The 27,729-nt window shown below is 42.9% G+C and overlaps 1 protein-coding gene across 1 annotated transcript; it reads right to left on the minus strand.

Moving 5' to 3' along the window:
* Positions 1 to 307: 307 nt before the first annotated feature.
* On the minus strand, positions 308 to 27,359 carry CCDC62 (coiled-coil domain containing 62). Its single transcript, XM_070762013.1, is given in 18 exon segments — positions 308 to 495; positions 1,270 to 1,359; positions 1,476 to 1,604; positions 2,565 to 2,724; positions 7,774 to 8,448; positions 10,991 to 11,085; positions 12,514 to 12,602; positions 12,859 to 12,960; positions 14,920 to 15,091; positions 15,843 to 15,944; positions 18,873 to 18,983; positions 18,985 to 19,040; positions 22,611 to 22,638; positions 22,640 to 22,741; positions 22,743 to 22,805; positions 24,106 to 24,115; positions 27,041 to 27,237; positions 27,339 to 27,359. Coding segments are annotated over 18 exon segments (2,223 nt in total). The 3' UTR covers positions 308 to 474.
* Between the last annotated feature and the right edge of the window lie 370 nt (positions 27,360 to 27,729).

The raw sequence follows: 27,729 nt of genomic DNA on the forward strand, positions 1-27,729 counted from the left end.
TCAAACTCAGGCCCTTTAAGAGGAGCGGACTTCAACTCCCAGAATCCCCCAGTGAGCCAGCCACCATTTTGACTTTTTTGACCTTCCCCGGGTGCAAATACCGTTAAGACCCCAGCAATCAAGAGGATAGAACCTTGCTAAGGGAAACCTCACTCAAGTAAGAAAAAACCCACCCAAATTAAAAAATAGAAACCCTTCCACTGCAGCCTATAAATAACTGACTTACAAAAACATAAACATATATTTCCAATTGTATAAAATTATACCTAACGGCGACTCCCTCCAAGCCATTAATCTGCCCAGAACATTTCTAGAAATAGCTTTTATTCTTTTCCGCATAATTCTATTTTTTTTTAAAAAAAAAAATAAATAAAAATATATATTTGACTGCCAGAATTGAGCTGTAAATTTTGAGGATATATTTTTTTCCAGACTTGAGTGGTGGGTGTCAAATCCGACGAGGCTATTCCGCCTTCAGGATTGGGGTTTTCTTTCCTGTTGTAGACAAAACATGAGACAGCTGGTCTTACAAGAAAAAATAAATTAAAAATAAAACAATTTTCGGTGAAGCAAAACAAACAGAAACACAATTAGTTTCAGCGGGTATTTTTTTTTGCTGTTTTTCTTAATACGTTTGGAAAAAAACTGCCCATCATAATCTTGAGGATATATTTTTAAAAAACAATATTTATTTTGTAGGCTGAGCTGAAAACTTGGAAACTTTTTTTGGAGGGGGGTTTAGTTTTCCACTGGTGTGTAAACAGTTGACATTCCTGCAAAAAATTGCCAATTACGGTATTTTTTTCTCCTTGAAAAAAAAAAAATCAGGACCAGCAAGATTTGCAAACAGTGAGATTTAACAGAACTGCAGAGTGCTTCGTGGATTTGAGACTTGTGAAAGAGGACCATAAAGTCACTCTTTTAAAAGTGCTTAATTCTGCTGTATATACTGCAATATTAATTATTATTATTATTTATTAGATTTGTATGCCGCCCCTCTCCGAAAACTCGGGGTGGCTCACAACAATAAATGTTTATCTTCTATTTATCTTCAATAAAAAATATATTTTCTATAATAATAATAATAATAACAACAACAACAACAACAACAACAACAAACAATAACAACAATAATAATTTTGACGTACGAGGCGCAACGCAATAAACTAAACTTTCTAGGATTTCGGCCGCCGAGTTTCTTACCGTTTTTTCCTCTGCTGCGTCACGCATGAAAAACCGGAGCCAAAAGAGGACGACAAATGAACTTACGTGAGAAGACGCAAAAGGCGAAAGTGGCAATCCGGATTCTTCCTCGAGGGGCTCCTTGCATTCGCAACCGGATTTGGGGTCGTCCCCCGTCTGTCAAGAACACAACCGAAAGCCAACGTCAGAGCTAGGCGAGGTGTCAATCACAGTCTCCGGCAGCCACCATCTTGCCGTTTTTGACCTCGGCCTACGGGCGAAGTGAACCCTACCGTGTGGAGGCTTCCGGTCGGGCTGTAGCGAGGGCTGGCGCTGAGCAGGTGGCTGTGCTCCAGGTGGGTGACCATCTGGCGGGTTTCGGCCAACATCTGCTGCAGCTTGTCGTTGGGCGAGCGGGAATCCTAGGAGAAGGCGGATGAAAGGGGTTGGGGACCGTGCGGGCAGCATTCAAGCCCGCACGGAGAGGTGGAACGAAGGCGAGGCGGCCACTGGCTTCCTCCACAACCAGTGAGAATATAAGCCACTAGGATAAAACCCCGCTCCCTTCTAGCACTGATGATGTTATCTAGTTGGGTCATGAAACGTCTCCAAGAAAACCACTAAGGACCCCACAGTTCTCCTTCTCAAACCCTACTCCCTCGTAGCACTGATGATGTTGCCTAGTTTGGTCATGAAACATCTCCAAGAAAAAAAATTAGCTAAAGGAGCAAACACAGACCTCCATCTCTTCTTCTTCTTCTTCCTTTTCTTCTTCCTTCTTCTTCTCCTTCCTTCTTCCTTCTCCTCCTCCTCCTCCTTCCTTTTTCTTTCTTCTTCCTCCTTCCTTCTTCTTCTCCTTCCCCTTCTTCTTCTCCTCCTCCTTCCTCTTTCTTCTTCTTCTTTTTCTTCCTTCTTCCTCCTCCTCCTCTTCCTCCCCCTTTATCCTTCTCCTCCCCTTCTCCTTCCTCCACTATGAAAGCTCCATCCCCTCCTAGCACTGCTGAGGTTAAATAGTTGGGTCGTGACACGCCTGCAAGAAAGAACAGGGGAGACCAAGGACCCCACAGTCCTTCTTCCTCCTTCTCCACCTCTTCCTGCTCTTTCTTCTCCTCCTCTTCCCCATCTCCCTCCTCCACTTCACCAACCCCATTCCTCCCCCTAGCACTGATGATGCTAAATAATCGGGTCATAAGACGTCTGCATGAAAACTACCAAGCTTAGAGAGCATCGAGGTGCTCCTTACTGCGTTTTATGTCTGAGTGGCTGCCCAAACGCTAGAATTGGGGGGATCATCGCCAATAATATCAGGGCAGGTCGAATGGGGATCGGCAGCCAGAATATCTTGGACCCGTTCCGTGGTTTTCCGATGGGAAGATTCTTACATCATGAGTGGGAAGCTGGTTCCCCCCGATGGATGTCCGGAGATCTGAAGGGTTATCTGAGGCTGAGGGCATCTCGGGAGGTTTGGTCTCCTTTGACCTCTGGGTTGATGTGAAACCCGGCCCATCCCAGTCGAAACCGTTCAGGGTCCCATCCTGGTCACTGTGAAACCAATTAAGAGCAATTCTGATTATTAACAAGTGGGCAATTTGTTTCATAGAAACATAGAAGATTGACAGCAGAAAAAGACCTCCTGGTCCATCTAGTCTGCCCTTATACTATTTCCTGTATTTTATCTTAGGATGGATCTATGTTTATCCCAGGCATGTTTACATTCAGTTCCTGGGGATCCTTCCTTCCTTCCTTCCTTCCTTCCTTCCTTCCTTTTACTTACTTACTTACTTACTTACTTACTTACTTACTTACTTACTTATTTAGAAACATAGAAACATAGAAGACTGACGGCAGAAAAAGACCTCCTGGTCCATCTAGTCTGCCCTTATACTATTTTTTTGTATTTTATCTCAGGATGGATCTAGGTTTATCCCAGGCATGTTTAAATTCAGTTCCTGTGGATAGACCAACCACGTCTGCTGGAAGTTTGTTCCAAGCATCTACTCCTCTTCCAGTCAAATAATATTTTCTCCCGTTGCTTCTGATCTTTCCCCCAACTAATCTCAGATTGTGTTCCCTTGTTCTGGGATTGGCTCAAATTATACAGGTAAGTTTGTATGTTTTGTCAAGTACGTATTGGTGGTATACAAAGATATAATAATTATTATTAGCAGTAAATTATTAACTAGTAAATATATTTATTAGTTAATATATTAATAAATATATACTGCTCAAAAAAATAAAGGGAACCCTCAAATAACACATCCTAGATCTGATTGAATGAAACAGTCTCATTGAATCCTTTGTCCTGTAGAAAGTTGAAGGTGCACAACAGCAGGTGAAATTGATTGTCCATTAACGTTGCTTCCTAAGTGGACAGTTTGATTTCACAGGAGTTTGATTGACTTGAAGTTATATTGTGTTGTTTAAGTGTTCCCTTTATTTTTTTGAGCAGTGAATTTCTATTATAATAAATATTATTTATATTTTGTAATTATTGATAATTTATATTTTATAATTATTGATAATTTATATTTTGTAATTATTGATAATTTATATTTTATAATTATTGATAATTTATATTTTATAATTATTTATAATTTATATTTTATAATTATTTATAATTTATATTTTATAACTATTGAAAATTTATTATTTATTATTTATAATTTATATTTTATAATTATTGATAATTTATTATTATTTATTATTTATAATATACATTTTATAATTATTGATAATTTATTATTATTTATAATATACGGTAATCTTTATAACTATTTATAATTTATAATTATTTATTATTATTTCTATAACTCTACAATTATTTATAATAATAAATATCATTAATACAATAATATTTATTAACAACTGTTCTCAGTCAGTGACCATCCAAAGTTACAGCAGTACCCAAAAAAGGGATTTCCCCCCCCCCACACTTATTACCTTTGTAGCATGGATCAAAATGCAGTTGATTGGCATCCGATTCATATTTATGACAGTTGCAGTGCGACTGCAGTTGTGATAACAAATGTGTGGTATGTTTGCGGTTTGAATCTAAATGAATGATTTTTAACCTTTTTAGAATGGTTTTAGATTAGTTCTCTATATTAATTGGATTTCAAATGTATTATTGTATACAGGGTTCCCTCGATTTTCGCGGGTTCGAACTTCACGAAAAGTCTATACCATGGTTTTTCAAAAATATTAATTAAAAAATACTTTGCGGTTTTTTTCCCTATACCACGGTTTTTCCTGCCCGATGGCGTCATATGTCATCGCCAAACTTTCGTCTGCCTTTAATAAATATTTTTTTAAATAAACTTTAATAAATAAACATGGTGAGTAATAATCCAAATGGTTGCTAAGGGAATGGGAAATTGCACGTTAGGGGTTTAAAGTGTTAAGGGAAGGTTTGTGATACTGTTCATAGCCAAAAATAGTGTATTTACTTCCGCATCTCTACTTCGCGGAAATTCAACTTTCGTGGGCGGTCTCGGAACGCATTCCCCGTGAAAATCGAGGGAACACTGTATTGGTTTTTTTTTAATATGTTGTGAGCTGCCCCGAGTCCACAGAGAGGGTTGGCATACAAGTCCAATCAATCAATCAATCAATCAATCAATCAATCAATCAATCAAGTCCATTGGGAGATCACATTCACTTAGCAACCAGGTTCCTCACTTAACAACTGTGTCCCCCCAAAAAATATCTTGTTAAATGGACCAAAGCCCCCTTAACAAAGGTCTCGTTTAGCGACGGAAATTTTGGGGCTGGGTTGCGATGGTATCTGTAATAACGGTCACTCATGCCCTCATCACCTCGAGGCTCAACTACTGTACACTCTCTACATGGGGCGACCTTTGAAAAATATTTGGAAACTTCAGATCGTGCAGAATGCAGCTGCGAGAGCAATCATGGGCTTCCCCAAATATGCCCATGTTACACCAACACTCCGCAATCTGCATTGGTTGCCGATCAGTTTCCGGTCACAATTCAAAGTGTTGGTTATGACCTATAAAGCCCTTCATGGCACCGGACCAGATTATCTCAGGGACCACCTTCTGCTGCACGAATCCCAGCGACCAGTTAGGTCCCACAGAGTGGATCTTCTCCGGGTCCCGTCAACTAAGCAATGTCGCCTGGCGGGACCCAGGGTAAGAGCCTTCTCTGTGGTGGCCACGGCCCTCTGGAACCAACTCCCCCCAGAGATTAGAACTGCCCCCACCCTCCTTGTCTTTCGTAAACAACTTAAAACCCACCTCTACTGCCAGGCATGGGGGAATTGAGACCTTCTTCCCCCTAGGCCTTTACAATTCTATGCATGGTATGTCTGTATGTATGTTTGGTTTTTATATTAATGGATTTTTAATCATTTCTAATACCAAATTACTATTGTACACTGTTTTATTGTTGCTGTTAGCCGCCCCGAGTCTCCGGAGAGGGGCGGCATACAAATCCAATCAATCAATCAATCAATCAATCAATCAATCAATCAATAAATAAATAAATAAATAAATAAATAAATAATAGGTGGTCCTCGACTTTATGGCCATGACGGGAACAGATTCTGTGGCTTTTCTCCCGTTCTACTTCGGAGAAAGGCATTTTAATTTTACAGGTGAGCAAAACTCAAGAGACTATTTACAAATTCCCCAGCGAGACGGACAGGCCAAAACCACATTCCGTAGTTAACGGCACGTGACCTTGAAAGTTAGCTGGGAGCCGAGATCGATGCCGGTTAGACCAGCTTTGAGTCAAAACTGTGATTTGTGTGTTTTTCCTCCCGATAGAGACCGTTAAAATCCCCTCCGGGTATTTACAACCTAACAAACAAGAATCTAACTTAGAACCATTTCTTTAACACCCGTCCAAAATTACGACGATTTCAGCGAACTTTTCCGATATTTTTTGCTTCCGCGCAAAAGCAAAAAATTGGCGAAAATCACCAAAATCTCAATCGCGCGAACGTCTTCATGCGAGATTTCACTTGCTGTGCCTGCGCAGAAGCGAAATCTCACATGGGGGCGCGCACAAATCCCAGCGACCGGTTAGGTCCCACAGAGTGGGTCTTCTCCGGGTCCCGTCAACTAAACAATGCTGCTTGGCAGGACCCAGGGGAAGAGCCTTCTCTGTGACAGCCCCGACCCTCTGGAACCAACTCCCCCCAGAGATTAGAATTGCCTCCACCCTCCTTGCCTTTCGTAAGCTCCTTAAAACCCACCTCTGCCGCCAGGCATGGGGGAATTGAGATGCTCTTTCCCCCTGGGCCTTTACAATTTCATGTATGGTATGTCTGTATGTATGTTTGGTTTTTTTATATTACAGTGATCTCTCGATTAGCGCGGGGGTTACGTTCCAAGACCTCCCGCGCTAATCGATTTCCGCGTTATAGTGGTGCGGAAGTAAAAAACACCATCTACGCATGCGCGCCATTTTTTTCATGGCCGCACATGCGCAGATGGTGGAGTTTGCGTGTGGGCGGCGGGGAAGACCAAGGGAAGGTTCCTTCAGCCGCCCAACAGCTGATCTGCTCCGCAGCGCGGAAGCAGCGAGGAGCCGAAGATGGGGTAAAGGCAAAGGGGAAACCCCATCTTCGGCTCCTCGCTGCTGCCGCGCTGCGGAGCGGATCAGGTGTTGGGCGGCTGAAGGAACCTTCCCTTGGTCTTCCCGCCGCCCAGGCAAAGGGGAAACCCCAAGATCGCTTGCTGCTTGCCGTATTGCAGCTTGGAGCCTTGCTTCGCCTCCTTCGCTGCAATACGGCAAGCGGCAAGCGATCTTGGGGTTTCCCCTTTGCCTGGGCGGCGCTGGGGCCATGCGGAGCCGCTCATCTAGGGGGGCGTGGACCGGCAAGGTGCCCTCCGCTCTCTCTCTTTCTCTCCCTGTTACCGGTGTGGTATAAGAGAGAGAAAGAAAGAGAAAGGAGGGCGACTTGCCAGTCCACGCCGCCCTGGATGAGCGGCCCCGCATGGCCCCAGCGCCGGACTCCGCCGTTGCCTCCGCCCTTGTTCGGCTCTGCAGCTGAGAGGCCACGTCCACCCCCTCCTCGGTGTCCCCGGCACCCAGCGTCCCCACGCCGCCTCCACCTCCCGGTAATGCGCCCGACCTCTGCCTCTCTCTTTCTCTCTCATATACCACGCCGGCAACAGGGAGAGAAAGAGAGAGAGAACTAGTGCGGACTTATAGAAACATAGAAACATAGAAGACTGATTATTATTTTGATTATTTTATTATTAATTATTTTTTAATTAATATTTTTTGAAAAACCGTGTTGCAGCGTTTCGCGCTAATCGAGACCGTGCTAATCGAGGGATCACTGTAATGGGTTTTTTAATCATTTTTAGTATTTATTGGATTATTATTGTACATTGTTTTACTACTGTTGTTAGCTGCCCCGAGTCTCCGGAGAGGGGCGGCATACAAATCCAATAAATAAATAAATAAATAAATTGCGCACGCAATCCTCAAAATCACTACCGGAATGGAGTAACTTACCATTCCGGTAGTATTTGATCACTGACTCCCTGTATAAACAGATCCACGCGTTAAACACGCAAAATACAGGTGAACGTCAAACGCTTAGCCGAAATACAGAACCTTTTCAATTCGGGAGCATCCCTAGGCCTCGGGGACGACTCCCCGCCCCATAAGCCACGGCCGCCGTTCTCCACCGGCTGGAGCATCTCGGTCTGCTTCTGCTTGGAGGGGTAGAGGCCGGCTTTACGGACGGCGTTGCAAGCCGAGCAGCCCAAATCGCAGGCGGAGTTCCCCGGAAGAGGAGGCGCGCAGGGTCTCCGCTGAGGTGGGATTCTGCCCGGCTCTGCGGAAGTATCTTCGCAGTCCCCGTTGGCTTTGTTGAAGAACCTGGGCGCCTGGCAGCCCAAAGTTGCGGCGCAGAAGTTTGCTTCGAACCAGTGTTTGTGTCTCGGTAAAGAGGTCACCGTGCCCAACTCCGCCATCCAAACCGTTTCTTTGGATCGGGAGTTCTGGGGAAAACCCAGCTGCACGGCCGAGCGTTCTCCCATCTCCCCGGCGCTCCCGGAACTGGTCAGTGTCTGCTCTCCGGGGCACCTAGGATGACGAGCCAACCCTTCGTGTACGTGCTCCGTCGGCTGTTCTTGCTGCTTGTTCTGGGCTTGGCATGGGCGGCCGGCTTTTTTCGAAGGACAGTCGGGAAGGTGGACGAAATGGGTGGGGATGTCCTGACCGACTTCGCTGCTGAGGGACCCTCGGTCGCTGATGCTCTCGAGATCCGACAAAACCATTCCTGGGCTGAAAACGGGAACAAGGAAAAGCTAGTGTTAGCCATGCTGAAAGTTCACATGCTCCCGTTACCCACCCACTAACTTGTCACGTTGCCCACTCCGGTTGTGCCGGCGTGGCCAATCCTCCTTCTGCTTCCACCCAGGTGGTGGGCCTAGGATGGCCTTGAACTTCTCGAAAGAATGCTTTGTGGCTGCATCTGCTCATGAAACTCGCCTCTCCCAGGTTCCCATCAACACCAGGCCTTTATCGTATTTACAACGGTTGCAGCATCTTGGGGTCACGCAACCATGACTTTTTTCAGGGCCGTTGCAACTCTGAACGGTCACTAAGTGGACTGTCACAAACTGAAAACTACCTGTGCAACGGCTCACCCGTGAATCTAGTATTTAAGCCTCTGATCTCTCCTCTCTTTGCCATCAAATTGATTCATAAGGATCATTAGTGAACAAATTCAAAATGGCAAAACTTAAACTTTAACTCAAGTTTAGAAACTTAAAACTTTCATCTAGACTGATAGTAAAGACCTTAAAAGCTGTAGAGTAATCGGGTCAACGGTTAAGCCGACACTATTTACGACATATGATAAATTTATAGATATGAATTTATCTCTTCTTTCTTTCTTCTTCTTTTTATATTTTAAATTTTTCCTCTTCTCTTCCCTTCCCCCTTTTCTCTCTTTCTCTTTCTCTCTCTTTAGCTTTTTTTCTTCTATATACAGTATGTAAGCATGTACAGTGATACCTCGTCTTACAAACGCCTCGTCATACAAACTTTTCGAGATACAAACTTGGGGTTTAAGATTTTTTTGCCTCTTCTTACAAACTATTTTCATCTTACAAACCCACCACCGCCGCTGGGATGCCCCGCCTCCGGACTTCCGTTGCCAGCGAAGCACCCGTTTTTGCACTGCTGGGATTCCCCCGAGGTTCCCCTCCATGGGAAACCCCACCTCTGGACTTCCGTGTTTTTGTAATGCTGCAGGGGAATCCCAGCAGCGCAAAAACGGGCGCTTCGCTGGCAACGGAAGTCCGGAGGTGGGGTTTCCCAGCGAGGGGAGCCTCAGTGAAATCGCAGCATCACAAAAACACAGAGGTCCAGAGGTGGGGTTTCGAGGACTTCGGTGTTTTTGTGATGCTGCGATTTCACTGATGCTCCCTTCGCTGGGAAACCCCACCTCTGGACTTCCATTGCCAGCGAAGCGCTCGTTTTTGCGATGCTGGGATTCCCCTACTGGGATTCCCCTGCAGCATCGCAAAAACACGGAGGTCCGGAGGTGGGGTTTCCCGTGGAGGGGAGCCTCAGGGGAATCCCAGCAGTGCAAAAACGGGCGCTTCGGCTGGCAAAAGGGGTGAGTTTTGGGCTTGCACGCATTAATCGCTTTTCCATTGATTCCTATGGGAAACATTGTTTCGTCTTCCAAACTTTTCCCCTTAAGAATCTCGTCCAGGAACCAATTAAGTTTGTAAGACAAGGTATCACTCTATTTTGATTTATAACTGTGTACTCAAAATTCATATACATTTGTACCAATATTCGCATAGTCCTCTGTTTCCTCTCCCCTATCTTCAATAAAGATTATATTTTCTTTAAAAAAAAGATCATTAGTGCTATTATTTATTATGATAACATTGCTATTTATTATATTATTATGATGATGATGATGCATTATCATAATATGTTTCCAAATGTAAAATAATGCACTTGGGGAAAAGGAATCCTCAATCTGAGTATTGCATTGTGAGTTCTGTGTTAGCAAAAACTTCAGAAGAAAAGGATTTAGGGGTAGTGATTTCTGACAGTCTCAAAATGTGTGAACAGTGCAGTCAGGCGGTAGGGAAAGCAAGTAGGATGCTTGGCTGCATAGCTAGAGGTATAACAAGCAGGAAGAGGGAGATTGTGATCCCCTTATATAGAGTGCTGGTGAGACCCCATTTGGAATAATACTGTGTCCAGTTCTGGAGACCTCACCTACAAAAAGATATTGACAAAATTGAACGGGTCCAAAGACGGACTACAAGAATGGTGGAAGGTCTTAAGCATAAAACGTACCAGGAAAGACTTCATGAACTCAGTCTGTCTAGTCTGGAGGACAGAAGGAAAAGGGGGGGCACGATCGAAACATTTAAATATATTAAAGGGTTAAATAGGGTTCAGGAGGGAAGTGTTTTTAATAGGAAAGTGAACACAAGAACAAGGGGACACAATCTGAAGTTAGTTGGGGGAAAGATCAAAGGCAACATGAGAAAATATTATTTTACTGAAAAAGTAGTAGATCCTTGGAACAAACTTCCAGCAGACGTGGTTGGTAAATCCACAGGAACTGAATTGAAACATGCCTGGGATAAACATATATCCATTGTAAGATAAAATACAGGAAATAGTATAAGGGCAGACTAGATGGACCAGGAGGTCTTTTTCTGCCGTCAGTCTTCTATGTTTCTATGTTTCTATGATTTTTATTCCCAGCCTGGCTTTGGGGCCCGCAGCCACAGGGATCGAGTTGAATAATAAATTCCTCCCGCCTCTTGGTCAGCAAAAGCCACCTTACCTTCCATCCTGGGACTCGGCCCGTCCGTGTTTCTCCTGGGAGCTTTCCAGGTGGAAATGCAGGAACTGGAGATCCTGTTGCTGTTTCAGGTAGATCTGGCAACGGAGGACAAAAGGAGGTCATCAGCCCGGGGAAGGGGGAAGGTTTAATTCCGGGCACATCCAGCCTAGATAAACTTCCAGGGATGTGAAAAAGGAATTTGCAAAGAATTCTCTTTGCATCCTCCAAAAAAATGTTTCTGCAAAAATGTATCGTGTTTCCCTGAAATAAGCACTTGGCCGTATTGCCCTGCACTCAAAAGCCTCATTGGGCTTATTATCAGGGGAGGTTTCATTTTAAGGGAAACAGGATAATCTATCTATCTATCTATCTATCTATCTATCTATCTATCTATCTATCTATCTATCTATCTACCTACCTACCTACCTACCTACCTACCTACCTACCTATCTCTACCTACCTACCTTATCTATCTATCTATCTATCTATCTATCTATCTATCTATCTATCTATCTATCTATCTACCTACCTACCTCATCTATCTATCTATCTATCTACCTACCTATCATCTATTTTGTCCAATACACAATAATATACAATGAAGTTTATAGAGATATAGTAGAGAAGATATATGAGATATAGGAGAGACAATAGGACAGGGGACGGAAGGCACTCTAGTGCTCTTATGTACGCCCCTTACTGACCGCTTAGGAATCTGGAGAGGTCAATCGTGGATAGTCTAAGGGGAAAATGTTGGGGGTTAGGGGTTGACCCTACGGAGTCCGGTAATGAGTTCCATGCTTCAACAACTCGATTACTAAAGTCGTATTTTTTACAGTCATGTTTGAAGCGGTTAATATTACGTTTGAATCTGTTGTGTGCTCTTGTGTTGTTGTGGTTGAAGCTGAAGTAGTCTTTGATAGACAGGACATTGCAGCATATGATCTTGTGGGCAATGCTTAGATCATGTTTAAGGCATCGTAGTTCTATCTATCTATCTATCTATCTATCTATCTATCTATCTATCTATCTATCTATCTATCTATCCATCCATCCATCCATCCATCCATCCATCTATCCATCTACTATCTATCTAATCTATCTATCTCTATCTATCTATCTATCTATCTATCTATCTATCTATCTCTATCTATCTATCTCTCTCTCTCTCTCTCTATCTCTATCTATCTATCTATCTATCTATCATCTATCTAATCTCTCTCTCTCTCTCTCTCTCTCTCTCTCTACCTATCTATCTATCATCTATCTAATCTCTCTCTCTATATCTATCTATCTATCTATCTATCTATCTATCTATCTATCTATCTATCTATCTATCTATCTAATTTATTAACCTGCCCAACTCCTTCCAGACACTTCACTTTACTTGCAAAAGCCTCCTTTAACTTAAAGACTTCCTCCTTTCCTTGAAATAAAACAGCTTTGAAACGAAACGGGGCCAGAATTCTCTGCCTTTTAGAAATCCCCTTTTCCTTCCACCCTGCAAAAACGGGACGCCTGACCTGTCTCAAATTATTCAGTTCCATGTCCGTCCGAAGCTGTTTCGATTTGGCAGAGAGAAGCAGCTGAACTTTTCGACTTTCTCTCTCAGCTGTGCGGGGGGGAGAGAATCAATTACTTTTTCCAGAAGCCCCCAAAGAGAAATCCATAAATGTCTCATTGCAATAGTGGTGAAATATCTGTAACTTCGGCTGTGGGACGAAGGCGAAGGTTGGTTCTCCAAGCATGTGGGTTGGTTCCCAAACGTTTCGTTACCTGGCTACGGAACATCTTCAGTGCATTTTAGGTAGGGGATGTTTGGGGGCCATTTAGAACTCAAGATTCAGCAACCGTTCAGATTTACTCACCGGTAAGCATTAGTTCGCTACTTAAATAAACATTTTCTTGCTTGAGCTGTATAATTTCTTCCCTCTGGGCATTGTTCTCTTTGGTCTTTTCACTGAGAGACCCTTTATAAAAAGAATAAAGAAACAGCAAATCAATTTCTCACTTCACGTTTTCTTAAAATAAATCTGGAGCCCACAACGCATTTCGGACATAAAAACTCTCGAAAATGTCCAGAGATACTTTACTAGAAGAGCCCTCCACTCCTCCACTCAACAGAATATGCCAGTATTTTTCAACCAGTGTGCTGCGGCACACTAGTGTGCTGTGAGACATGGTCAGGTGTGCCGCGAAGCTCAGAGAGAGAAAGAAAACAAGAGAGAGAGAAAGAAAGAAAGAAAGAGAAAGAAAGAAAGAGAGAAAGAAAAGAAAGAGAGAAAGAAAGAAAGAGAGAGAAAAAGAAAGCAAAAGAGAGAAAAAGAAAACAAGAGAGAAAGCAAGACAGAGAGAAAGCAAGACAGAGAGAGAGAGAGAAAGCGAGAGAGAGAAAGAAAGCAAGAGAGAGAGAAAGAGAACAAGAGAGAAAGCAAGACAGAGAGAAAGCAAGACAGAGAGAAAGCAAGACAGAGAGAGAGAGAAAGCGAGAGAGAAAAAGAAAGCAAGAGAGAGAGAAAGAGAACAAGAGAGAGAGAGCAAGGGAGAGAGAGAAAGAAAGAGAGAGAGAAAGGGAGGGAGGGAGGGAAGGTGGGAGAGAGAAAGACATAGAGGGAGGGAGGGAGGGAGGGAGAAAGAGAGCAAAAAAGAGAGGAAGGAAGGGAGAAAGAAAGGGATGGAGAGAGAGAGAAAAAAGAAGAAGGGAGAGAGAAATAGAGCGAAAGGGAGGAAGAGAGAGAAAAAAGTTTCGTCCAAACTTTTTTTAGCCGCTCCCCCCCACTCAATGTGCCCCAGGGTTTTGTAAATGTAAAAAATGTGCCATGGCTCAAAAAAGGTTGAAAATCACTGCTCTATGCAACTAGACTTACAACCCAAGGTTTAGAAAGCTTAGAACTACGTCGCTTAAACACAACCTAAGCATAGCCCATAAAATCATCTGCTATAGCGTCCTTCCCGTCAACTACTTCAGCTTCAACCACAACAACACACGAGCACACAACAGATACAAACTTAAAGTAAATCGCTCTAAACTCGACTGCGGGAAATACAACTTTAGTAACTGAGTAGTTGATGCGTGGAACTCATTACTTGACTCTGTAGTATCATCCCCTAACCCCCAAAACTTTACTCTTAGAGTATCCGCTGTTGACCTCTCCCGATTCCTAAGAGGTCAGTAAGGGGCGTGCATAAGTGCACCAGCGTGCCTTCTGTCCCTTGTCCTAATGTTTCTATTTTCACTAGTATCATGTACAGTGTTCCCTCGATTTTCGCAAGGGATGCGTTCCGAGACCGTCCGCGAAAGTCAAATTTCCGCGAAGTAGAGATGCGGAAGTAAATACACCATTTTTGGCTATGGACAGTATCACAAGCCTTCCCTTAACACTTTAAACCCCTAAATTACCATTTCCCATTCCCTTAACAACCATTTACTCACCATTATTACTGGTACTCACCATTGAATAAGACACTTAGTGATCCTGATATTTATAAACATAATTATTTATTAACAATAATCATTTTTTTTGTAAATGTTTTGCAAAAATTATTAGTTTGGTGATGACGTATGACGTCATCGGGCGGGGGAAAACGTGGTATAGAAAAAAACCCGCCAAGTATTTTTTAATTAATATTTTTTGAAAAAACGTGGTATAGGCTATTCGCGAAGTTCGAACCCGCGAAAATCGAGGGAACACTGTATATAAATATTATTATATCTTTGTATATCACCAATATGTACTTGACGAAACAAATAAGTAAATAAAAATAAGTAAATAAATCACTTGCCATTCAATCCCCTTGGCAGTTTTTAAGACCTTGTGGACTTCAACTCCCAGAATTCACGACTGGTTGGGGAATTCTGGGAACGGAAGTCCACAAAAAGTCTTAAAAAGTTAGCCAGACCAGACGTCCCCGCTCGAAATATAATTTACCTTTCAGTCTGCCCACTTCCGCCATCAGTTCCTTCATCCGGAGTTTAAAATTCTGCTTCTCCTCGTCAAAACTCCTTTCTTGGGTCTTGCAGGCACACAAGGCGCTTTCTAACTTTTTAAATTTGCTGGTAAACTCGGCGATCTGGTTGGTGGCTTCCAGGATATCGTTATCCTGCCGAAACCCAAGAAATAAACGGAAGAAGTGACTTTTGCTGAAAAGCAAGACATTTCTTTGAAAAAAATCATGAAAAGAGTCTCATTCCCCATGTTGGCTGGGGAATTCTGGGAGTTGAGTCCTCCCATGTTGGCTTGGGAATTCTGGGAGTTGATTCCACCCTTGTTGGCTGGGGAATTCTGGGAGTTGAAGTCCACCCATCTCCCCCATGTTGGCTTGGGAATTCTGGGAGTTGAAGTCCACCCGTGTTGGTTTGAGAATTCTGGGAGTTGAAGTCCACTCATCTCCCCCATGTTGGCTGGGGAATTCTGGGAGTTGAAGTTCACCCATGTTGGCTTGGGAATTCTGGGAGTTGAAGTTCACCCATGTTGGCTTGGGAATTCTGGGAGTTGAAGTCCACTCATCTCCCTCATGTTGGCTGGGGAATTCTGGGAGTTGAAGTCCACTCATCTCCCTCATGTTGGCTGGGGAATTCTGGGAGTTGAGTCCTCCCATGTTGGCTGGGGAATTCTGGGAGTTGAAGTCCACCCATCTCCCCCATGTTGGCTTGGGAATTCTGGGAGTTGAAGTCCACCCATCTCCCCCATATTGGCTGGGGACCTCTGGGAGTCGAAGTCCAGATATCTTCATGTTGCTGAGGTTGAGAAACCCAGAAAGGATAAAAGGGATCTACTTTGCGGCCCCTTTGCCCCCCAGTGACGGGTAAAAAATATGCAGCAAAAACTCCAAGACCCCCAAAATAAAATACCTTCAGTCTTAACAGCGTCAGAAGTTCTTGTTCTCTAGCTTGAAGCTGACCCACTTGCTTTGAGAGGTCCATCACGGAGCCAACCAAGCTTTGGTTTTTCTCCTAAGAAAGAGAAAAGAGAAAATTGATCAATTTCTGGCAGGATCTTCCCCCAATTGACATTATTATTATTATTATTATTATTATTATTATTATTATTATTATTTATTGGATTTGTATGCCGCCCCTCTCCGTGGACTCGGGGGGGCTAACAACAATGATGAAAACAGCATGTAACAATCCAATAATAAAACAACTAAAAACCCTTATTATAAAACCAAACATACACACAGACATGTCCCATGTTTAGAAAGCTTAGAACTACGTCGCCTTAGACACGACCTAAGCACAGCCCATAAAATCATCTGCTACAAGGTCCTTCCTGCCAACGACTACTTCAGCTTCAACCACAACAACACACGAGCACACAACAGATGCAAACTCAAAGTCAACCGCTCCAAACTTGACTGCAGGACATACGACTTTAGTAACCGAGTAGTTGATGCGTGAAACCTCTCTACCAGACTCTGTAGTATCATCACATGACTCCCCCCGAATTTTTTTTTACCAGCAGAATGTGGAAAATATTTGTTGGCATCGGTGTTGTTGTGGTTAGCTCTGGCCCAGCTGCTGCCCCAAGGACTGTGGATGTGGGGGAGACATCCACATGCTGCAGGCCTGTTTTGCCCCCCCCCCCCGGTGGAATCTGCTGATGAAGGCTCCTCTGACCAAGAAGACATGAGTGACAGGGAGGAGGAGAGTGTGGCAGACAGCTCAGAAGGAGGTCAATTATCTCTCTCCTCCTTGGATTCAGAACAAGAGTTAATGATACCGCCACGCATGCGGAGAGCGATGCATAGGCAGCAACAACGGAGAGATTATTATCAAAGAAAATGAGGCCACCTGTGGTTGGGTGGGGCTGTGGTCATTAGGGAGGCTGCTATAAAGAGCAGCCTGTGGGTTTGGCCATTGTGGAGGATTATCTGATCGTTGTGTTTCGTGCCTGCTTTACTGACTGACTTTTTGTGTGCTGATTTTCCCCTGCTTTGAAACTAAACCAGGGCAAAGGATGTTTCACTTTGTGAAAGAAGAAGGACTGTGAATTGCCTCACAGCTGCAAGCTAAGTATCACAGAACTGATCAGGGACTTGTACAAATTACCAGGTTGTTTGGAGACGAGGGCTCTTGGCTATACCAAAAGAGGGCTTGGTTTAAGTGAATTTTCATTATAAAGAACATTGTTTTGAATTTTCAAACGTGTGTGTGTGTGTCTGAAATTTGTACCTGTGAATTTTTGGGAGGAGTCTACCAGAGAGCCCGACAGAACAGGTGTCAAGATAAAGGAGTGTTTATGCATATGTTTTGGGAATGCCCCATAGTGCAGAACTTTTGGCAAAAAGTGCAAGAGGATATTAATAGGATGTCAAATAAATGATGGATAATTACCAAGGAAATGGCAGTATTAATTAAAAGCAATGCGATGGGAGAATTTAGAGAAATGAAACAAGCAGCGATAGAAAGCGCTCAGGCGGCCATAGTCTTAGGTTGGAAGGATGTGACAAAATGGACAATGCCAAATTGGTACCGGTACATGGTGGATCATATTCAATTTGACATTATGGACAAAAGGATCAATTCGGTTCATGGAACTGATTTGCGACAACTGACGGGACGATGGGACAAGGTAAGATGATATTATTATTATTATTATTATTATTAATTAGATTTGAATGCCGCCCCTCTCCGTAGACTCGGTTAGTAGAATCTGAGATCAAGCTACAAGGAATAACTTTATTATATGTAAATAGATATGACAATCATTAAGTGTTGTACCATATGATTCTTGACAAATGTATATTTTTCTTTTATGTACACTGAGAGCCTGTGCACCAAAGACAAATTCCTTGTGTGTCCAAACACACGGCCAATAAAATTCTATTCTGTTCTGTTCTATTCTATACTTTGCTCTTGAGTTAAAATGGTATATATAAGAAACACCCCCAATTTGGTGGTGGGGTGTGAATGTTTGTCTGGCAGTGGGCACCAATCACTGAGCACTTGTTGTATGTTGTGTGTGTGTATTTTAAAATCAATTTAAAAATGTAATTAAAAAAAACAACAACTTTACCCTTAGACTGTCCACTGTTGACCTCTCCAGATTCCAAAGAGGTCAGTAAGGGACGTGCATAAGTGCACCAGCGTGCCTTCCGTCCCCTATCCTAATGTTTCTCTCTTACTAGTATCATCTATCTATCTATCTATCTATCTATCTATCTATCTATCTATCTATCTATCTATCTATCTATCTATCTATTTTGTCCAATACATAATACACATTGAAGAGAAAGATATGTAATAATATAAGTAAAGAAAAGAATAGAAGAAAAGATATAAAAGTATAGGTGAACATATTTGAAAGGAAGACAAGATAAATGAGATAAGGAGAGACAATTGGACAGGGGACGGAAGGCACACTGGTGCACTTATGCACGCCCCTTACTGACCTCTAAGGAACCTGGAGTGGTCAATCGTGTATAGTCTAAGGGAAAAATGTTGGGGGTTAGGGGTTGACACTACTGAGTACGGTAATGAGTTCCACGCTTCGACAACTCGGTTGCTGAAGTCATATTTTTCACAGTCAAGTTTGGAGCGGTTAATATTAAGTTTGAATCTGTGGCGTGCTCTTGTGTTGTTGCGGTTGAAGCTGAAGTAGTCATTGACCGGTAGAAAGTTGCAGCATATGATCTTGTGGGCAATACTTAGATCATGTTTTAGGCGACGTAGTTCTAAACTTTCTAGACCCAGGATTGTTAGTCTATTTTCGTGGGGTCTTCTGTTTCGAGAGGAGGAGTGAAGGGCACTTCTGGTGAAGTATCTTTGGATGTTGATGTCCGAGATACATAAATATTATTATATCTTTGTATACCACCCATACGTACTTGGCAAAACAAACAAATAAATAAAAATAAATAAATGATGATAGCAGGCTACCTCGAGGCTCTGACACTGAAGAGACGTGTTGGAGGCCTTTCGCGACAACTCCTGCAGTTTCTGTTGAGTGTTTTCGAGCGTCGAGCTGCAGTCGTTCTGTAGGGGATCCAAGGGCCTTTAATCTCTGGGTCAGGGCGTTTATCATTTCATTTCTCTTATGTAGCTCATCTGGAGGGGAGGGAAAAGGGGGGCAATCAAATTTAATTAAATTATTATTATTTTTCCAATAAATTTTATTAATTTTCATAAAATAGACAAAACTGACAAACATACCGGTACATTTAACATAGAAATGGGGTCACATCTTCCCCGCTTATTCTAGAAGTAAAATTTCAATACCGGAAAAAGAATACAGTGTTCCCTCGATTTTCGCGGGTGTTCGAACTTTGCGAAAAGTCACGGTTTTTTCAAAAATATTAATTAAAAAATACTTTGCGGTTTCCCCCCCCTATACCACGGTTTTTCCTGCCTAATGATGTCATATATCATCACCAAACTTTCATCCACCTTTAATAAATATTTTTTTAATAAACTTTAATAGAGAAACATGGTGAGTAATGATCTAAGTGGTTGCTAAGGGAATGGGAAATTGCAATTTAGGGGTTTAAAGTGTTAAGGGAGAGGCTTGGGATACTGTTCATAGCCAAAAATAGTGTATTTACTTCCGCATCTCTACTTTGCGGAAATTCAACTTTCGCAGGCGGTCTCGGAACGCATCCCCCTGCGAAAATCGAGGGAACACTGTACGTTAAAAACACTTTAAATCAACTCATTACTTTAAATGAAAAGAAGAAATTTGTTTTACCTTTATATAGTAAGTCTTCATATATAAACTACTTCTAACATAACTTTTAAGTCATATCCCTACTTATGCCAATTCTCTTATTCTTTTTACTTTTAGTTTTTCTTCTTATTTATCCATATATACACTTTGTTCCATATCTCATAAAATTCAGTTTCCTCTTGGTCATTTAACCGTCTTGTCATCATATCCATTTTAGCGCAGTCTAATATTTTCTTAATAATTTCCTCTTCTTTGGGAACATTTTCCCCTTTCCAATTTTGCGCATATACTATCCTGGCCGCTGTCAAAATATGAATGACTAGATGTAGAATTTCTTTCTTATATTTCTGATTGGTTATGCCCAGTAAATAAAATTCTGGGGGTTTTTCTATCTCCTGTCTTACTATTTCTTTTATTTTTTTTTATTAAAAAACCCCCAAAAAACAAATTTAATTAAATTAATTTCATTAATTTAATTTACAACTCCTTCCGGACTCTGAATCTTGTTAACGGCGGTCAACCGACATTTAATTCCTTCCACCGTCTCTCTCTCTCTGTTTTAAGTCCGAGTCTGCGGAGAGGGGCAGCATACAAATCCAATAAATAAATAAACATAATAAATAAATAAATAAAAATTGCGGTTCGAGACTCTGCATCCGGCATCTTGCATGATTATTATTTATTTCTTAAAATTAGTTTGCCGTCCGTGGTTGCGATTCTGGCAAGACAGAGCTGCTTTAAATTAAGCCAGTTGGAAGCCTCCTGATCAATTTAGAATAAATATTGGCAATAAATATTGAAACACAGGAAAAAAAAGAAATATAGAAACATAGAAGATTGACGGCAGAAAAAAGACCGCCTGGTCCATCTTGTCTGCCCTTATACTATTTCCTGTATTTTATCTTAGGGTGGATCTGTGTTTATCCCAGGCATGTTTCAATTCAGTAACTATGGATTGACCAACCACGTCTGCTGGAAGTTTGTTCCAAGCATCTACTACTCTTTCAGTTAAATAATATTTTCTCACGTTGCTTCTGATCTTTCCCTCAACTAACCTCAGATTGTGCTCACTTTCCTATTAAAAACACTTCCCTCCTGGACCTTATTTAACCCTTTAACATATTTAAATGTTTCAATCGTGTCCCCCCTTTTCCCTTCTGTCCTCCAGACTATACAGATTGAGGTCATTAAGTCTTTCCTGATAAGTTTTATGCTGCTAATAATAGTCATGTAGCAATAGCAATAATTACAGATCATAATAGTTCACACATGTAAAATATCCGTAAGGATAAAGCAGGAACATTGCATAGAATATCACAAAAAGACAAATTTAATAGGCAGATTTGAGTTCATGAAGTCTTTCCTGATAGGTTTGAGGCTTAAGACCTTCTACCATTCTTGTAGCCCGTCTTTGAGGGATCAAGAACACAATTCCTCCAAAGGACACCCACATCCTGGTTTCGTTGCCCAGTTTTCAGAGTGTTCTACCTGCCATATTTCTTTCTTAAACCGCAGAGGGGAATCTCACCGCAATTTTGCTACTTTCGGTTCCAGGTTTTCACAAAAGGAAGGTAAGAAAATACAACTGCTCTACTACCTACGTACAATTGGAAGAGCACCCAATCACTGATTTAACACAGAATTGGGAAGCTCCGGGGATCAGCGTCGTTAAAGAATCCCTCAAACGGATTCTATGCCGAACATAACATTCCAGGATTTCCATGGTGCAACAGGAACCTCAACGGAATTTGCAAGCCAACTTTTGTAAGGTCGCAAAGACCAACTGTTAAAATTCCTCCTTGTTGGCTGTTTAAAAAACGACAACAAGCGTTTTACTATACAAGATGTGGGGTATAAGGTGGGGTTTCCCCTCCACACCCTCAACAAATGCACCTGCATTTCGTGTCTTCTCTGGTGAATCACATACAGTGGTTCCCTCTACTTACGGACTTAATTCGTTCCGTGGCCAGGTTCTTAAGTAGAAAAGTTTGTAAGAAGAAGGAATTTTCCCCATAGGAATCAATTGTAAAAGCAAAGAATGCGTGCGACTGGGGAAACCACAGGGGAGGGTGGAGGCCCTGTTTCCTCCCAGGAGATTCCTAGAGAGGCCCCATAGAGGCTTCTCCCCACCTTTGCTGGCCCAGTTTCCTCCCAGGAGATTCCTAGAGAGGCCCCACGGAGGTTTCTCCCCCGCCTTTGCCAGCCCTGTTTCCCTCCCAGGAGATTCCTAGAGAAGCCCCACAGAGGCTTCTCCCTGCCTTTGCCGGCCCTGGTTTCCTCTCCAGGAGATTCTTAGAGAGCCCCACAGAGACTTCTCCCCGCCATGCCCGGCCCTGTTTCCTCCCAGGAGATTCCTAGAGAGGCCCCACGGAGGCTTCTCCCCGCCTTTGCCGGCCCTGTTTCCTCCCAGGAGATTCCTAGAGAGGCCCCACAGAGGCTTCTCCCCGCCTTTGCCGTGGCCCTGTTTCCTCCCAGGAGATTCCTAGAGAAGCCCCACGAAGGCTTCTCCCTGCCTTTGCCAGCCCTGTTTCCTCCCAGGAGATTCCTAGAGAGGCCCCATGGAGGCTTCTCCCCTGCCTTTGCCGGCCCTGTTTCCTCCCAGGAGATTCTTAGAGAGCCCCACAGAGACTTCTCCCCGCCATGCCGGCCCTGTTTTCCTCCCAGGAGATTCCTAGAGAGGCCCCACGGAGGCTTCTCCCCGCCTTTTCCGGCCCTGTTTCCTCCCAGATTTCTAGAGGCCCCACGGAGGCTTCTCCCCGCCTTTTCCAGCCCCTGTTTCCTCCAAGGAGATTCCTAGAGGCCCCATGGAGGCTTCTCCCCGCCTTTTCCGGTTACATTTTCGGAGGGCGGCACTTGGACATCTGTTTCAATAGACATCGATACACTTGGCATCCCTGAATCTATCGATGTCATAGGGGGCTGAGCTCCTCGGCCCCAGGCTTTGTGAGACTCACTTTCCAGCCTGCTGCTCCGTTCTTCCAGGGGTCAGTATTTTCTGGCGATCATCCTCCCAAGCCAAAAACTGCCTCTGGTGCACAGCCACCATGCTGTTCAGCTCCTTATCGCGGTCTCTCAGCTCCGCCAAGTACCAGCTGGAGTTCCTTCTTCAGGTTCTGACTGAGGCTGCCCTCCGACTCCGAGGCGACGTTCTAAGAAAGGGAGAAAAAAGATATTTCTGATTAAGAACGTAATTCGTTCCGTGAGTAGGTTCTTAAGTAGAAATGTTTTGTAAGTAGAAGCAATTTTTCCCATAGGAATCAATGTAAAAGCAAATAATGCGTGCAAACCCATTAGGAAAGAAATAAAAGCTCGGAATTTGGGTGGGAGGAGGAGGAGGAAGAAGAAGAGGGTTCTTCAACACTCCGTGGCCTGCACTGGCTGCCAATCATTTTCCGGTCACAATTCAAAGTGTTGGTCATGACCTTAAAGCCCTACATGGCATTGGACCAGACTACCTCCGGAACAGCCTGCTACCGCACGAATCCCAGCCAAGGGGAAGAGCCTTCTCTGTGGCGGCCCCGGCCCTCTGGAACCAACTCCCCCCGGTGATTAGAACTGCCCCCACCCTCCCCTGTCTTTCGTAAACTACTCAAGACTCATTTATACCGCCAGGCATGGGGGAGTTGAGATATTCCTTCCCCTAGGCCATTACAAGTTATGCATGGTATGTTTGTGTGTATGTTTGGTTTTATAATAGGGGTTTTTAGTTGTTTTTTATTATTGTTGTTAGCCTTCCCGAGTCTACGGAGAGGGGCGGCATACAAATCCAATAAATTATTATTATTATTATTATTATTATTATTATTATTATTATTATTATTATTATGAGGAGGACAGTTGCTGCCCAGAGCAAAGGGAGCATTTCTTTTCTCTGGGCGCTGGCAGAGGTTTATTCCTTCTCCAAGTGTCCAGAGAAAGGAAAACGCTCCGTTCACTCTGGACTGCCAAAGCCTCCTTAAGCGGCCACCGAAAAGCTCTTCTGGCAGCCCTGAAAAGCCCGAGATGGCCGGGATTAAAGGGGGAATGGCAGGAAACTGGCCGGGCCTTTGTGCCGCTCTCAAATTTCCTGGGAAATTTTTCCGGGCTCGGGTTCTTAAGTAGAAAATGGTTCTTAAGAAGAGGCAAAAAACTCTTCAACACCCGGTTCTTATCTAGAAAAGTTCTTAAGTAGAGGCATTCTTAGGTAGAGGGACCACTGTACACTATTATGATATATCAAATATCCGTGGTCCAATTCTCTAGGTCAGTGTTTCCCAACCTTGGCAACTTGAAGATATTTGGACTTCAACTCCCAGAATTCCCCAGCCAGCAAACGCTGGCTGGGGAATTCTGGGAGTTGAAGTCCAGATATCTTCAAGTTGCCAAGGTTGGGAAACACTGCTCCAGGTTAACCACGCGCATCATGAAACGCAACCTGTAACTTGTATAATTTTTAAGGTATTTTCCTACCTGGAAGGGACTGGGAAATACCCAACGCAGAATTCATCAGGTTTCTGAGCTCAGAACGGGGTCAAACAAGGCAACTTTCATTTCAGGTGTAGCCCAGAGAGGCAAAGCAGAGATACCTTGTTGTGCAGATTTTTGCTTTTTTTAAATATGTAGACTTTTCATGGAAGGTTGGTTGTCATAATCATTCTTATTAACACAAAATAAGCTGAAAGGAAAAAAATAAGAGTAAAAAGTGCAAGGGATAAAAAGAGGAAATCAAAAACATGTAGTACAATACACAGTAGAAACACAGAAACATAGAAGACTGACGGCAGAAAAAGACGTCATGGTCCATCTCGTCTGCCCTTATACTATTTTTTTATATTTTATCTTAGGATGGATATATGTTTATCCCAGACATGTTTACATTCAGTGACTGGTAGATTTACCAACCACGTCTGCTGGAAGTTTGTTCCAAGCCTCTACTACTCTTTCAGTAAAATAATATTTTCTCACGTTGCTTCTGATCTTTCCCCCAACTAACTTCAGATTGTGTCCCCTTGTTCTTGTGTTCACTTTCCTATTAAAAACACTTCCCTCCTGGACCTTATTTAACCCTTTAACATATTTAAATGTTTCGATCATGTTCCCCCCCTTTTCCTTCTGTCCTCCAGACTCTACAGATTGAGTTCATTAAGTCTTTCCTGATACGTTTTATGCTTAAGACCTTCCACCATTCTTGTAGCCCGTCTTTGGACCCCTTCAATTTTGTCCATTGAGGTCTCACCAGCGCTCTATATAAGGGGGATCACAATCTCCCTCTTCCTGCTTGTGATACCTCTAGCTGTGCAGCCAAGCATCCTACTTGCTTTCCCTACCGCCCGACCATACACACAATACACACAAACACACATCCAGGCATGTGAAACCATCTCTACACACAAATCCCTACACCTACATACTCAAATCTACGGACCCTTAACCCGCATCTTCAGAGAGAGAGAGATCCAGTCTCACCTGAAAACACACAACTCTACATTATGATACAGAATTGTTGTTAGAACTGGGCATGTCTAGTTTAATGAAAAGAAGGAACGGAGAGACATGATAGCAGTCTTCCAGTATCTCAGGGGTTGCCACAAAGAAGAGGGAGTCAAGCTCCTGAGGGTAGAACATGAAGCAATGGGTGGAAACTAAACAAGGAGAGAAGCAACTTGCAACTAAGGAGAAATTTCCTGACAGTCAGAACAGTTAATCAGTGGAACAGCTTGCCACCAGAAGTTGTGAAAGCTCCAACACTGGACAGTTTTTAAGAAAATGTTGGATAACTATCTGTCTGAAGTAGTGCAGGGTTTTCTGCCTAAGCAGGGGGTTGGACTAGACAGTGTTTTTCAACCAGTGTGCCGTGGCACACTAGTGTGCCGCGAGACATGGTCAGTTGTGCCGCGAAGCTGAGAGAGAAAGAAAGCAAGAGAGCGAGAAAGAAAGACAGAAAGAAAGCAAGAGAGAGAGAAAGAAAGCAAGAGAGAGAAAGAGAGAGAGGAGAGAGAAAGAGAACAAGAGAGAAAGAAAGCAAGAGAGAGAGAAAGAGAACAAGAGAAAGAAAGAGAGAAAGTGAGCGAGCGGAGCGAGAGAATGCGAGAGAGAGAGAAGGAGGGGAAGGAGAGAGAGAGAAAGACATAGAGGGACGTAGGAGGGAGAGAGAAAGAGAGCAAAAAAGAGAGGAAGGAAGAAAAAGAAAGAGGGATGGAGAGAGAGAGAAAGAAAGAGGAAGAAAGGGAGAGAAAGAGGGAGGGAGAAAGAAATAGAGCGAAGGGGGAGGAAGAGAGGAGAGATAATTTTTTTGTCCAAACTTTTTTTAGCCCCCACCCTCCCCCCGCTCAATGTGCCCAGGGTTTCGTAAATGTAAAAAATGTGCCGCGGCTCAAAAAAGGTTGAAAATTACTGGACTAGAAGACCTCCAAGTTCCCTTCCAACTCTGCTGTTATTATTTTATGTATGTATGTATGTGTGTGTGTGTGTGTGTGTGTGTATGTATGTATGTATGTGTGTGTATGTATGTACATACGTACTTACTTATTTGGACTCATAAGGACTCTGGGCGGCTTACAACCAAATGTACACATAAAATGTAATATAAAACCGCCTAAAAACAGTTCAAAACAATTTTAAACCAGCAATTAAACAATTAAAAAAAATTTGGAAAAAAAAACCCATGCATGTCTTTAATGGCCCGACCCCGATGCTATGCTATCTAATCAACGACCCCAGAAAAACCAAGTCTTATTTTTATTATTATAAATTAATAATTTTATAATAATATTATAACACGATTACCAAATGTGATGTGTGGTTGTGACTGAGTTGGTTGACCGTTTTTAATATAGTGGGATCTTAGCGTATAGTTTTAACTATTTATTTATTTATTATTTATTTATTAGTTGGACTTGTATGCCGCCCCTCTCCGAAGACTCGATTTGTATACACATCGTTTTATATTGTACCCTGTGAGCCCCCTCCCCGAAGTCTTCAGAGAAGAGCGGCATACAAGTCTAAATAATAATGATGATGACATTAATAATAACAATAATAATAATAACAATAATAATAATAATAATAATAATAATAATAATAATAATAGTTGTTGTTATTTACATGCTGCCTAGACACAGATAGACACAAACACACACAGAAAAGCCACAAAAACCACAGTGTGGACCCACATTTTCACACACGAAGACCTCCCCCCCCGGATGGAAAGTCTCCCCCCCCTACAATAGTGGCACCCTATAGTAAACCTGCTACCCTCCACGCGTGACTACACACACACAATCCGCGACCCCGAAACTCGCGTTCCGGGACCCCAACACGGACTCACATCCTCCGCCTGCCCGTCGGCTGCTCCTTCCTCCTCCTCCTCTTCCGGGCGGGCGAGGCCAACCTGTCGGGCGCTCACCTGTCGGGCCGCTGCTGGCGGGAGGAGTGGGTTGGGTGGCAGCGGACCGGAGGGAAAACCGCGGCGCCTGACGTCCGCGCCTTCTCCTCGCAGCCTTCGGGAGCCCGGCAGCGCGAGGACGAAGGGGGGCGTTTTCCTTTGCCCTGGCGGGGTTCTTCTCTGGCGCTTAGGAAGTTCAAGGGGGGTTTCTTGCAAGGCTGAATGGAGACACTTGATAGAGCGTTTTGCACCAAAGGCAAATTCCTTGTGGGTGTCCTCCAATCACACTTGGCCAATAAAGAATTCCATTCTTATTCACTTCGTATTCTGTTCTGTTCATGTTCTATTCTATTCCTATTCCACATTCCAATGTTTATTCTATTCTATTCACTTCCTATTTTATCCATTTTCTATTCTATTCCTATTATACATTCCAATATTTATTCTATTCTATTTCACTTCCTATTTTATCCATTTTCTATTCTATTCCTATTCCACATTCCCAATGTTTATTCTATTCTATTCACTTCCTATTTTATCCATTTTCTATTCTATTCCTATTGTACATTCCAATATTTATTCTATTCTATTCACTTCCTATTTTATCCATTTTCTATTCTATTCCTATTATACATTCCAATATTTATTCTATTCTATTCACTTCCTATTTTATCCATTTTCTATTCTATTCCTATTATACATTCCAATAT

The sequence above is a fragment of the Erythrolamprus reginae genome, chromosome 10 (assembly GCF_031021105.1).
Source record: "Erythrolamprus reginae isolate rEryReg1 chromosome 10, rEryReg1.hap1, whole genome shotgun sequence".
Taxonomy (NCBI): Eukaryota; Metazoa; Chordata; class Lepidosauria; order Squamata; family Dipsadidae; genus Erythrolamprus; species Erythrolamprus reginae.